The sequence below is a fragment of the Pleurodeles waltl genome, chromosome 9 (assembly GCF_031143425.1).
Source record: "Pleurodeles waltl isolate 20211129_DDA chromosome 9, aPleWal1.hap1.20221129, whole genome shotgun sequence".
Lineage (NCBI taxonomy): Eukaryota > Metazoa > Chordata > Amphibia > Caudata > Salamandridae > Pleurodeles > Pleurodeles waltl.
In genome coordinates, this window is record NC_090448.1 from 384,750,436 (window position 1) to 384,763,744 (window position 13,309).

The 13,309-nt window shown below is 44.2% G+C and overlaps 1 protein-coding gene across 5 annotated transcripts in view; it reads right to left on the reverse strand.

The window, feature by feature from the left end:
• LOC138259344 (uncharacterized) overlaps positions 1-13,309 on the reverse strand; it is a 153,905-nt gene that overhangs the window by 54,032 nt on the left and 86,564 nt on the right. For all 5 annotated transcript variants that reach the window (XM_069206997.1, XM_069206998.1, XM_069207001.1 and 2 more), the window contains exons 5-6: positions 12,519-12,713; positions 2,240-2,485 (exon numbers count right to left, since the gene is read on the reverse strand). In XM_069206997.1, coding sequence (XP_069063098.1) covers positions 2,240-2,485; positions 12,519-12,713 — 441 coding nt within the window. The remainder of the gene's footprint in view (positions 1-2,239; positions 2,486-12,518; positions 12,714-13,309) is intronic.

The window sequence follows — 13,309 nt, forward strand, 5'->3', positions numbered from 1 at the left end:
CCAGCTGGGTGAACGCCCTCAACACCTCCAACCTGGCTACCACCAACTACCTCAAACAGGGAGTGAAAAACTCCCATGCCTGGAGCACCAATTACACAGACAGCATCGTCCCCATCAAGGGCAACAGCCATAGAAAATCCTCCAAAAAGGCTTGCTGGTACACCCAAGAATTCAGAACAGCGAAATTAAACAGCAAACAGCTGGAGAGGAGATGTCGCGTCAGCAAGTATGCCTCTGAAAGAGCAGCCTTCAAGACCTCCCTCAACCTCTACCACCTCCTGCTGAGGGTAACAAAAAAGACAATCCTTACTGCACACACAAAACCAGTGCCACCACCACCAAGGAATTATCCAAAATTGTTGCGGAATTCTCCAAACCGGCTGCCAGCAAAAACAGCATCACACCCTCACAGGAGCTGTGTGACAACCTCGCCCACTTCTTCCACGACAAGATCGCAACCATATACAGAAACTTCGAACTCCAATCCAGACCTAAGGACTTCCTCTACAGATATGCCACCACTCTAACCGACTCCAACCACACACTGACTACCTAAAACATCCTCTCCAAACAGGACATCACCTCCAGCATGAAATCCATCCACTCAGGAGCTCCCACAGATCCATGCCCACACCACATCTTCAACCTTGGAAACCAAAGGATCAACCAGGAACTCACCACCCTGCTCAACACCTATCACCATCGCAACATTTCCTGACACCCCAAAACACGCCAAATTAGACCACTACTCAAAAACCCTTCTGCCGACCACAGCAAACCCAAAAACTACTGGCCAATCTCCCTGCTCCCATTCCCAGCAAAGGCACTGGAAAAGATCATCAACAAGCAACTCATGACATACCTGGAGCAGAACCAGCTACTCGAATCCTCTCAAACCGGCTTCAACAGCAATCACAGCACCGATCATAGCAACAACGACATCTAAACTCTCTTTGACTGAGGAGAAACAGCAGCTTTGATCCACCTTGATTTCTCAGCAGCCTTTGACACGGTATCCCACCACAAGGTGATCTAAAGACTCCACCACATTCGCATCCAAGTAGGCGCACTAAGATGGATCACCGTCTTCCTCACCCAAAGAAGCCAGAGGATCCACCTCCCACCTTTCACCTCTGAACCCAAGGAGATCCCCTGTGGTGTCCCCCAGGGCTCATCCCTCAGCTCCAAGCTCTTCAACGCATATATGACCCCGCTGGCCAACATCATCAGATTCCATGGACTCAACATAATTTCCTACACATGAGACACCCAATTCATCCACTCACTTACCAATGACCCCTCCACCACCAGAACCAACTTCCACAGATCCATCAGCGGCGCTTGTCATACATGAAGAACAACTGCCCACAGCTGAACACAGACAAGACAAAGTACTGATCTTTGGCAATAGCAGCAACACAAGGAACTACTCTTGTTGGCCATGAGATCCAGGACCCGCACCCACTCCCTCCGACCATGCAAAGAATCTCTGAAACATCATTGACAAGAAGCTCACAATCAAATCACAGATCAACGCAATCTCCCCGTCGGCTTCCTCACTTTGCACATACTATGTAAGATTTTCAAGATGCACCGCAACACAGGCCCTCATCACTAGCCAACTGCACTACAGCAAAGCCCTGTATGTAGGAATCACTGCACACCTCCTACCAAGGCTTCAAACCATTCAGAATGCTGCAGCCACTCATCCTCGGCTTTCCCCGACAAACCCACATCACACCTCACCCTCAAGCAACTCCACTGGCTCCCCGTACAGAAGAGATGCCAATTCAAGCTGATGGGCAACGCACAGAAGGCTCTACACAACCACGGACCCGCATACATTAACCACCGCCTGAACTTCCACCAACCGTCAAGAAGACTAGACTCTGCCTCCCTTTTACTTGCCCACACTAACCGCATCTACTGAAGCAGAAGCGGAGGATGCTCCTTCTCTCACATTGCAGCAAAAACCTGGAACAGCCTCCCCACGCACCTCCGGACCATCACCTCACTTCCAGAATTCCAAATAGCCTTCAAGACCTGGCTGTTCGAATAAGCTTCCAGGACCTGTAAGTGCCTGGATACACTATAGGGTGATTAGCTGAGCTTTATAAATCCGGATTGATTGAACTGTGTGCTCAACTCTTACATTCACAATCAGAGCAGCTAGCTACATATACAACTCCTGCCCTGCATATACGAACTCAGCACACCATTGTGTCTGTAACAAACGTACCTGATGTGGAGGCTGCTTTCGAGATAGGAAAAAGTGTGGCTGTAGCCTTTTCCTGGTCTGGTGTTTTCTCAGGTAATGCAGCGGAAGCCTCGGCTTGGCTGAGTGATTTCTGAAGAGATGAACGGGCACTGTAAGTTTGAAGTGCTAGTCTCTGCAGCACTGAAGAAGTAAATTTCACATATTTGTCTGGATCACTGGGTATTGAAGAGGTAGGCTTCTCCAGCACTTTCTTTGTTAATGATTTGTCTGAAACAAAAGATTTGAAGACATTTAGGTGATGTTAAGTGTTCCCCTCAACCAACGGCTTGGCCATTCTATCTGGGGGTCACAGGTTATCTACCTTAACAGAATTATAGCATATAGGATCTGTACGTGGAAATTCCCTCACAATTCTCAGGCATTGTTGCAGGTTCAATTTTTCAGTTTTAGCTTTATTTGAACATCACTCTAATACCCAAAGAGGTGCCAGGAACCACACTGACTGATAAAAGAAGTAAAGCAACAGAATAAATGAGTTGTTTGGGAGCTACTTACAGTTCTGAAACACTGATTTGCTGTGTGCATGGAGTGCTGGCAACATCCTCAACATACACTCAGCACTGCCTTAACTGTGGTCACCACCAGACTATATTGTGCAAGGGACACAGAATATTGCAAGATGTCTGAAACGTGATATTTAAAGGAGGCGGTCATACTCAATAACATCCATGTAGAGTCACAATTACATTCACATACTTTTTTTTTAAAGTTAATTTGGGGTATAGGCCCAATGGTCATTGGTGTGCTTTCCAGAGCAGAACAAAGGATACAATCTAAAGTGAAACAGGGAAGCCAGTATATGATAACTTTCAAAAGCAGAGAAGCATAGTAAATATGGGCGGATTGAGAAATGGGATAAGAGAATTAAACGATAAGGAAGAATTTGGGATTAGTTTTCATAAATATTAACAGATTTTAGTTGATTTTTGAAAAAAAACAAAGAATAAAGGATTATATATTCCTTACAAAATATAAAAATGTAAATTTCAACTAAGCAAGTCCAACAACTTTCTGGTTAATTCAAAGTGAGCTGCGGACGCATACAATTTCAAGAGGTTAGATGAATTATTCTGATGCCAATAGTATCTGAGGGAAGGCCAGGACCGGGTTTAGATGTAGGTGGTGAACTAAGAAATAGAAAGCTTTGAGTTTGCAATGGAGTGTACTAAAGGAAAGGGTCCTGTTTAGACTGAGTGTGGTGGCAAGATTTTTTTTTTTTTCCTCCAGAGTGGGGTCAAAAGAGAAGAGGTCTTGCTTTTTTGGGTTCTGATTTTTTTATTTGGGAATTTCAAAGACCATTTGGTTGGTGCTGCATTTTATGCAAACCCATTCAGTTAGAGTATGGTGAGACAGATCATTTTGTGAATATGTAGGGTTTTGTGAACGATGCATAGGGATTCAAGTTTGAACACGGGCTGCCAGGAGCAGTCAATGAAGATTTAAGAGGGTGGCACTAATGTGATCAAATTTACGTAAGGCAGTGAAAAGTAAAGCGTTATACACTGTGTTACTTTCTATCACATTGCTGTTAAATCAAATCAAATCATTAACATTTATAAAGCGCGCTACTCACCCGTGCGGGTCTCAAGGCGCTAGGGGAAAGGGGGGAGTTACTGCTGCTCGAAAAGCCAGGTTTTTAGGAGTCTCCGGAATGCGGAGTGGTCCTGGGTGGTCCTGAGGCTGGTGGGGAGGGAGTTCCAGGTCTTGGCTGCCAGGAAGGAGAAAGACCTCCCACCCGCCGTGGAGCGGCGGATGCGAGGGACGGCAGCGAGCGCGAGGCCAGAGGAACGGAGGAGGCGGGTGGGGACATAGAAGCTGAGGCGTCGTGGAGGTATTCCGGTCCCTTGTTGTGGAGGGCTTTGTGTGCGTGGGTGAGAAGTCGAAAGGTGATCCTTTTGCTGACTGGGAGCCAATGCAGGTGTCTCAGGTGTGCGGAGATGTGGCTGTTGCGGGGTACGTCGAGGATGAGGCGGGCCGAGGCGTTTTGAATGCGTTGCAGGCGATTTTGGAGTTTGGTGGTGGTCCCAGCGTAGAGGGTGTTGCCGTAGTCCAGGCGGCTCGTGACGAGGGAGTGGGTCACGGTTTTTCTAGTGTCGGCGGGGATCCAGCGGAAGATCTTGCGGAGCATGCGGAGGGTGAGGAAGCAGGCGGAGGACACGGCGTTGACTTGCCTGTCCAAGGATTGTTTCTTTAACGTTGGTAAGGAGTGTTTCCTCTAATTTGTTTGCTCTGTCAAAGCATCTTTCAGTGTACATTTTAGATTCAAGTTTGTTACAGAGCTCAGTCTGGAGCAACAACTGAATGAACGTTGCATGCTGTTTCTTCACTTGTCTCCAATAAATCTTCATAATCACTTGCTGCCTGCTTTCATAAGTGGAGTTCCAACACAACTATAGGCCACTGCATGGAAGTCAGCTTTGAGAAGAAGGGCAGTGATGGCAGAAAGTCGGGTTAGGAAACTCCTCCATCAATAGGAGCACATGCTTGCACTTCTCATAATTAATGCTCATCTGGACCCTCTGGGGCTGAAGAAAGGAAGATGTAGGCATCACTCTGGCACAGCACTGTTCAGAGATGATGCAGGCTCACCCTCTGCGATGTGTGAAGGTGACTGAGTGGCACTTTACCATTGGAGATGTTCTTGCACCATTCTGAGCTGGTGGCCTGCAGCAACACTGTGACTCCTGAGAAAACTCATTCTTAAAGCTTTTTCCAGGAAGCTGGATCTTGGGCTGGTCTTACTAGAGATTAGGTCACTTCATCTGAAAGTACAGGCCCAACCACGCAAAAGTCAGAATGGCCTTCCTTTTTTCCACATGCTACAGCAACAAGCCAGTTTTGCAGACTTTTCAAGGTGCAGGTCCAATTTAGAAGAAATATGACATATGCCACCTTCTGTTGGATACCCAATGCTGCAGATTTCTGATATTAAGAATTAACCTTCCAGGCTGCTATCAGGCATGGAAAAGGATATCCACAGCAATAGCTCTCCGCTGCCACAAGGCCAATACAGCGACTCTGCCTCCGGGTAGGACGATACTGGAGCATATTAGCTGCTGACCGGCAAGCTTATGTCAATACCAGTTTTCGGTACCTCATTGATGTAGGTGTAGATCTCTCACTGACAAAAATCCTCAGCTTTTAACATGAACTAAGTCAAATGTCTCCTCCAAAAATTTCATGTTTTAAGCCTCGCCACAAATGCCACAAGAAGATGTCCCTTTCTGATCTACATGACAACAGCATGTGGTATCTTGAATAGTAACACAACACTGCTGCGTGTGATTCGGGTGCCTCGATTCAACCGAAGGATTAAAGGTTGACAAAAGCAAAGTTGTTTCTAGCTCCTGCCCTCCGGGAGACACCTATGTAATAGCTCTCACTTGCAGGTAAGTCATCTGTAAAGCAATGATCTTCCAAGAGACCTTCCTACAACAAAGCACAAGAAGTGCCATGAGTAGAAGCAGTCCTCATGGAAATGGTCTTGTTCCCAGGGAAATTTGTCATCTCGTGCCAAACTCTCTCATCACTGAAGAAAATTCAGAAGCTGACACAGATACCTAATCTGGATGGCTCCTGCACCCTCTGGGGCCCTACCAGAGAAGAAAACACCCATTTGGAGTTTATGACCCAGATGCCATGTGCCCTGGGCTCTCAACCCAGGCACCTAAAAATATGGATCAAAGCATGCCAAAGTGTTGTCCTCTGGTCGGAGACTCCGTCCATGCTAACACAGATGTCGCCTGCAGAGATGACTATGGGACTACTCTCAATTTTTGCTAATGTCAGAGGATATCATATGTGTGGCAAGCAAAAAAGTTAAGGTGATCTTCAATGATATTCCCTTGGCAAAGCATCTCCCTCAGGCTCAGAAGGAGGTGATTTTCATTCCTACTCAGACTCCCTTGAAATGTCTGGTAAGGGTTTGAGAGGTACAGATGATGATTCTCTCAGATGTCTTCACCCTTTGAGTTTAGGAGAAAGTAGGGACAACCTTGGTGATAAGGGAAAAAGGTGGAATACACCATGAAAGGCCTGCAATCTCACAATGCGTAAGTGAAGACCAACCCCCTGGAGTTTTTTTCAGAATTTCGAGAATATTAGACAAACTCACATCCACTCAAAACTATCCTCATAATATACAAAAGAAAGTGAGGTATAATTAGTGGGAAGCAGACTTACCACACTAAAATCTAACTAATCCCGACTTTATTTGTTTTCTTTCATTCTTCGGGATTTAATAGCACAGCACACGGGCACAACTGTCTGCTGGAGAACTAAACAAGCACCCAGCTGCATTACAGCCTCAATCTTGCTGGACATCTTCCGGACAATAATGGTAGAACTTGCTATTCCACTATACTGGGTTTAACCACTCCAGATGGACTTCCACATGAAAGATATGCTATTACAAACCTTGTTTTATCAGCACATATCATTATTAAGTGTAGATATTAAACATTATCCTGAATGTCAGTGGTCATTCTTTAATTAGACTCCAAGTAGCAGCTTAGGTTTATTCCAGGAAGGAATAAAAGGATATTAATACAGCTATAATGCTCAGGAAGTTGGAGGAGGATCAGCTTCCACTATCTAAGATTTTACTGATGGAGACATAGCCTTTGACTAGGTCAAATGAAGCTTTCTCTGGACTCCCATGCAAAGATGGGAGATTCTATCCACCAACCAACAATGGGTTGGGAAATATATGTAGTCCAATAAAACCTCAATCACTGATGCTCACTTTCAGCACAGTCTATGTGCTGAAAGGGGACATGCAGGATTGCCCAATCACCCATCCTACAGATCCTTTATATGGAGCCACTTATTTAAATATTATGCAATGTACCTTAGTCATACTAGTAATCTGTGTGAAATGCAGGATTAAGAACAATTGTCATTGCAAACCACCCTGGATGTCTTTACACGAGGAAGACCCCCTCCCCCCTCCTCCAATACTGCCTTGAGCAGGAAATAAGGTATAGGCACTAACTTTGATTCAGTCACCGGCTAAAAACGTAATCTTACTAAAACCGAGGTTTTATTCATTGTAGGTATTTTGTTGAAAGATACATGCACTATTGATCAGGCAAAACTATTTACATTTCACTTTAACATTGCATTACAGCAACAATTTTACAGCCTACCTTAATCTAATGTTAAGGGAGTGTATCCAAATGCTTCTGTGGTGATTAACATCCTAACAATAACAAGCCGAATCAATCTTGTGAAAATGATTGTACTTCCAAGATTTTTTTTGCTGATTCCGTCTTTGTTTGGGGTGACAAACAATTAGCTCGGGTCTTAACATTTTTGCAGTGGTCTCTAAGCAAATAACCAGGAGGAGTGCTTCCCATAATGAGAATATAATTGTAGGCCACCATTGGGAAAATTTTATTGACCCTTATGAAGGGGGTTTCAGTTAATTACTCTTTTTCTCAGTCACTAAACTATACTAATCTCAAACACTTCAAGCAATCAAGTGCAGGATAACAAAGGTTTCTTATAGTGATAAACAAAATGTTCAAAGTGTTTAAAATGCATAGCTTCCTGGGTGATTAGCAAAGTGGGGGCAATTTGATATTTCCAGAAATCTTGGCTATCTCAGCGTGCTATACATGGGGTGATAGCCCTTCACAACTGAAGTTTTTTTTTTTTTTTTTTTTATCTTTTAGGTTACTTATGTACTTCCACCAGCTGCAAAATCAAGGTGCAATATCTTGTAAGGGGTTCATATATATTAACAAACACTGGGGCAGATTTATACTTTGACGCAAACCTGCGTTAGCGTAGGTCTGCGTCAAAAAGTATAGCGTCGGCTAGCACCATTCCATCATGCCGGCCGGGCGCCATATTTATGGAATGGCGCTGGCCGGTGCTAAGGCCCTGTTAGCGTCCTTGTAAAGGATGCTAACAGGGCTGGGAGGCATAGGGGAAACCGGGGCTTGTGTGCCAAATTATGGCACTACACTGTTTAGAAGCAAAAACAAATGCCTCTAGGCAGTGTAGCGCCATTCTGTGGTGCACAGGCCCTATGGACATGGCTCCTCTCTTAGTAACGACAGGAGCCATGCCCACCACCCCAATGGCCATGTCCAGGGGACGAATGTCAAGTACACCCATGTCACCGAGCTAACCTGGATTGACCATGCCGTCATACACTTTACCATCTCAGGATCCCCCAGCACCACCCCAAGCCACCCAGCACTCCACCTGCAGCTGGAACAAGATCTCAGAGAGCCATAGACCAACGCCCTCAAAATTGCCCACCCTCACACCACAACTAACCTAGAATAGGCGGTCAACCACTTCTCAGCCTGGATCACAGACTGCTCCGACAGAGTCACCCCCATCAAGCCCTCCAAGCACGAGAGGTCCTCCAAGCCAGCCAGTTGGCACACTACTGAACTACATACCATCAAGCACACTTGCTAACAACTTCAATGGAAACGGTGCACCAGCATGGAAATCTCGGACCAAACTACATACAAAACAATACTCAAACAATACCAACAACTCCTGAAAAAGACAAAAAGAAACACTCTGGTTGCTACATCAAAGCAAGCCCCAACCATAGCAAGGATCTCTTCAACATTGTCAGAGAGTTCTCCAGCCCCTCAGCTACCGAAACCGTCATCACCCCTTGACAGGAACTATGGGAATCCCTGGCAGACGTCTTCCAGGACAAAACGTTCACCATCTACAGAAACTTTAAACACCAACATCCTCAGCCATTTCACCCACACGAATCAGGAACACTACCACGTGCTCACCACCAGGACCAGCTCACCATACAAGACACAACGACCATCATGAACTCCATCCACTCAGAAGCGCACACAGACTCCTGCCCTCACCACATCTTCAACTTCGGGAGTAAGACTATCAGCAGCAAGCTTCCCACCATCTTCAATGCATCCATCACCATGGCCACCATCTCTGAAAAATGGAAACATTCAGAAGTCAAGCCCCTACTTAAGAAACCATCTGCCGGCCCCAACAAACTCAAGAATTTCTGCCCCATCTCTCGCCTCTCCTTTCCCACCAAATTCATCGAGAAGGTCATTAACTGCCAACTCACAGAACACCTCCAGAACAACAATCTTCTGGACACTTCAAAATCCAGATTCCGCACCAACCTCCGCACCAAAACCACCCTGACTGCAACCACAGATGACATCAACTCTCTCCTTTACCAAGAAAAAACAGTGGCCTTGACCCTCCTCGACCACTCAGCAGCATTCAACATATTTAGGACACCACACCCTGATCAAAGGGCTCCACAACATTGGAATTCAAGGAGATGCCCTTAAGGAGAGGCCCTCAAGTAGACTGCCTCCTTCCTCAAAGGAAGAACTCAGAGAATCCGCCTTCGTCTCGAAACCCAAGAACACCATCTGCGGTGTCCCTCAAGGTTTGTCCCTCATCCCTATTCTGTTCAACACTTACATGACTCCCTTAGCCAACGTCATCAGATCACATGGACTAAACATCATATCCTAACGCCAATGACACCCAGCGCATCCTCTCACTATCAGAAAACTCCCTCACCACGCTGACCAACTTCTGAAAGTGCATGACAAGCATCGCTGACTGGATGAGATATAGAGAAGACAGAAGTGCTCATCTTCGGGAACAACCCAGGGAATGATGCTTGATGGACCCCCAAACTAGGACCCTCACCAGTCAGACCGACCACGCCTACAACCTTGGCATCGTCCTGGGCAGCAAGCTCTCCAGATCATCGCAGTCTCTTCCGCCTGCTTTCGCACCCTGCGCATGCTCCAAAAGATTTTCAAGTCGCTCCCCATCGACACCGGATGTATAGTCATACAAGCCCTTGTCACCTGCTGACTGGACTACGTTAATCCTTCTTAGGAATCATATTGCACCTCCTCAAGAGACTGCAAACAATACAGAACTCAGCAACCAGACTCAACCTGGACCTCCCCATATGGACCCACATTAACCCCACCTCAAGAAGCTCAGCTGGCTCCCCATTCAGAAGAGGTGCACTAAGTGCATACAAGATCATTACTGTTTTGACAGTCAGTGTGCACTGGAATTTAGAATTCTTGCAGATTTGACTGATAAACCTGGATGCACGCATGTAAGGGAAGCTATTCTGAGTGTTGCCATAGATGGACTGGCCACTTTAAACTGGAATTAGGAGTCAGTTTATAACTGAAGCATCAAAGGTTTAGGCTGGGGTGGTACAGCTTTTCAATTTATTGCACACTGTCACTTAGATGCTTTTCATGCACCTTTGCATTTGTTACTTTAATATTTATTATTTACAGTTTGCACTTAACCATTTTATGGCTAACAGAGTTCAATATTGTGCTGCCAATTCTCTAGGATTCCCAAAGTTGTTTTCGGTTATTAAGATATACTTGTTTTTTGCTTTTTTGTTTGGAACTATCAAAGGTTAGGGGTTTCACTGTGTACTAGTTTTGTCTCTTTAAAATGTGTTTCGCTGATATTCTAATTGGATATTTTATTCATGATTCTATTATTGTATTTTTATCCCAATTTTATGGATTTAAATGTTTTCTGTTGTGTACGTGATACTAGTGATTGACAACGTTTTGGATAATGATGCTGGTGTTACTAATTCTGAAATGCTTACACAGTTCATTCCTACCCACAGTATGCAGCAACATTGTCATATAAATTCTCTCACTTTGAAGTCTGAGAAAGAAAAGTAACGAGTGACCTCAGAAGACAACATATGGCATTTGACCTTATCCTTTGAATGCACAGCAAATGTGACAAGCTAAGATGATGATTTGGAGGCCTGTTTACAGAAAGGGAGTTTGTGGAAGGATACAGTTAACACGGTTTAGGCAACAAGAGGGACGAACTGAACCTGGAAAGCCTAAAGCAAGTAAAGCCAGCAAATAGAAAGACAGAAGATGCAAGTTATAAACCACAAAGTCAATGGTAATCAATGGACGGAATGCATTCCTAGGTCAACCTTTCAGAAAGTCCCCAAGATGTCTTTAACAAACCAAACAGCTGCGCTGTCTGGTAGGCTGCAACCTGAACAGCACCCATTTTATGTTATCCTGCCAAATGCATTGGGCACTCATAGGAAATGGCTTACTCCCCAATTCAGTGCTTATAAAGTATTGAATGAGGCAGATGCCTTAGACCTGTTTTACACAACGGACCACCCACTAATCTATCTTACAGTTTCCATGTATATCTGCAGTGCTTGGATCACAACCAGGAAACAGAAGAATAAGGGGAAATCAGGCTGACATTAGACATTATTTTAGCTTTCCCAAGCATCAATAGGGTGTATTTATGTTTTAGTAGCTTATTATGCTACCATGATTGAGTGAGTATGCAGAAGTTAGAATTTAATTTTGTATTTTTATGTTTGCTTTAACGGGCAGACTATTGTTAATGGTTTTATTGTGGCTTAGTGCTGAGCTACACTTATCTAATTGTTATATATATATTGATGTGATGTTAACACTGTAGGATGTATAAGGCTAATGCTGATTACAATAAAGTAAACATTTTCAGAAGAGATGTTTGTATACCCTGAATCCTCAATCTTAGAAATAAGAGAAGGGTGTAAAATCCATTTTATTTTGGATATTTTGTTTTTTGTATTTGAAGCACATTGAAACACTGCCATTTCCATTAGCTGTTTCTTGCAATTAAAAATAAAACTAACTTCTATAGATCTGTGTGTCAACATTATCTATCAATAATCCATCACATACTGAGACCTCTGTGTAAACAGTCTCTATCCACATTAAAAAAATCAATATAGCGCTCAGGATTTTTATGTCAGGCGAGAGAAGCTTAGTAAGTCCTGATTTTATTTATTGTCTTCTGGTATTTGGCACCTTTGCTTTTCCCCATTACAAAGGCAGGATTACATGTTGCACTGGAAAAAAACAGGACTGCATAGTCACACCTGACATGAGACAAGTTGATATCTCTGTTGAGATAGTGATATAGCTGAGTTAAGAGAACTTCTATAACCAATCTCACAACCGAGCTAAGTAGAAAGACTTCATCTAGCAGTAAGCAGAGCATGTCACCTACACTAGTTATCGCAACACAACTATTTACATGATAAATTCACTATCCCAAGCAGTGGCGTGCTCGTGTTTAACTCCTGAATTCACTATCCTTACAAATATTTGTATTATCACCAACTGTTCTGTAAACAGAACTACTGTTTGTTTCCAGAAAGATGAAGAAGAGGAGAGAGTCTAACCTTCGTTTGATGTTTTCTGAAGTGGTGAGGCAACAGCCTTCTCAATACTGACTGATTTCTGGAACAAAGAAGAAGGATCCTCTGCCTGATTGGCTAGTATCTGGAGCAGTGAGGAAGCAGCTTCCACACGACTGTCTGGTTCCGGGTGGGGCGAAGAGGCAGTCTTGCTCTGGTATTCTAATATTAGTGATTCGTCTGCAATAGAAGAATTGAAGTTATTTTATTTCATATACAAGTCAACGAGTAAGCTCACATCCTGGTTTAAGGTATGGTGGGACTACTTTCTTTACCAGACTACAATGAAATATTCAGGTAGTACTCCATGTGTGTTCTTAGGAGCTCCTCTCTCCGATCTCTTTAAGTGTGCTTGGAAGTTTCTAGCTGATGTCCACTACTTCTTGTGTTTATAGAGTAGCAGGGGAGGGGAGAACAGTGGGGTGTGTGTATATAGGTCTGTGGCATAGTCTTCTGACCAGCCTAGACTCCTCCATGCAACATTCCTGACAGCCACCCTGCACAAACATGATTGGCTTGATTATGTGCTCCTCCTCGCTGAGAGTCAACAAATAATCATATTTAGTAGTCTGATCCGATCTCCCTCCACACCCAACCACGTCAGAGAGATAACAACCAAGGCCTAGTCCTCTGTTAAGGCATTTATGGTGAGAGAGCATAGCTTATTTACTCAATGTTAACATGAAATGTTTTATGAAATAATGCGTAATAATGCCGCATAGAAAATGTATTAATGTATTTTGCTAAACGTGTGCTTGAAATGTGCCCACGGGGAG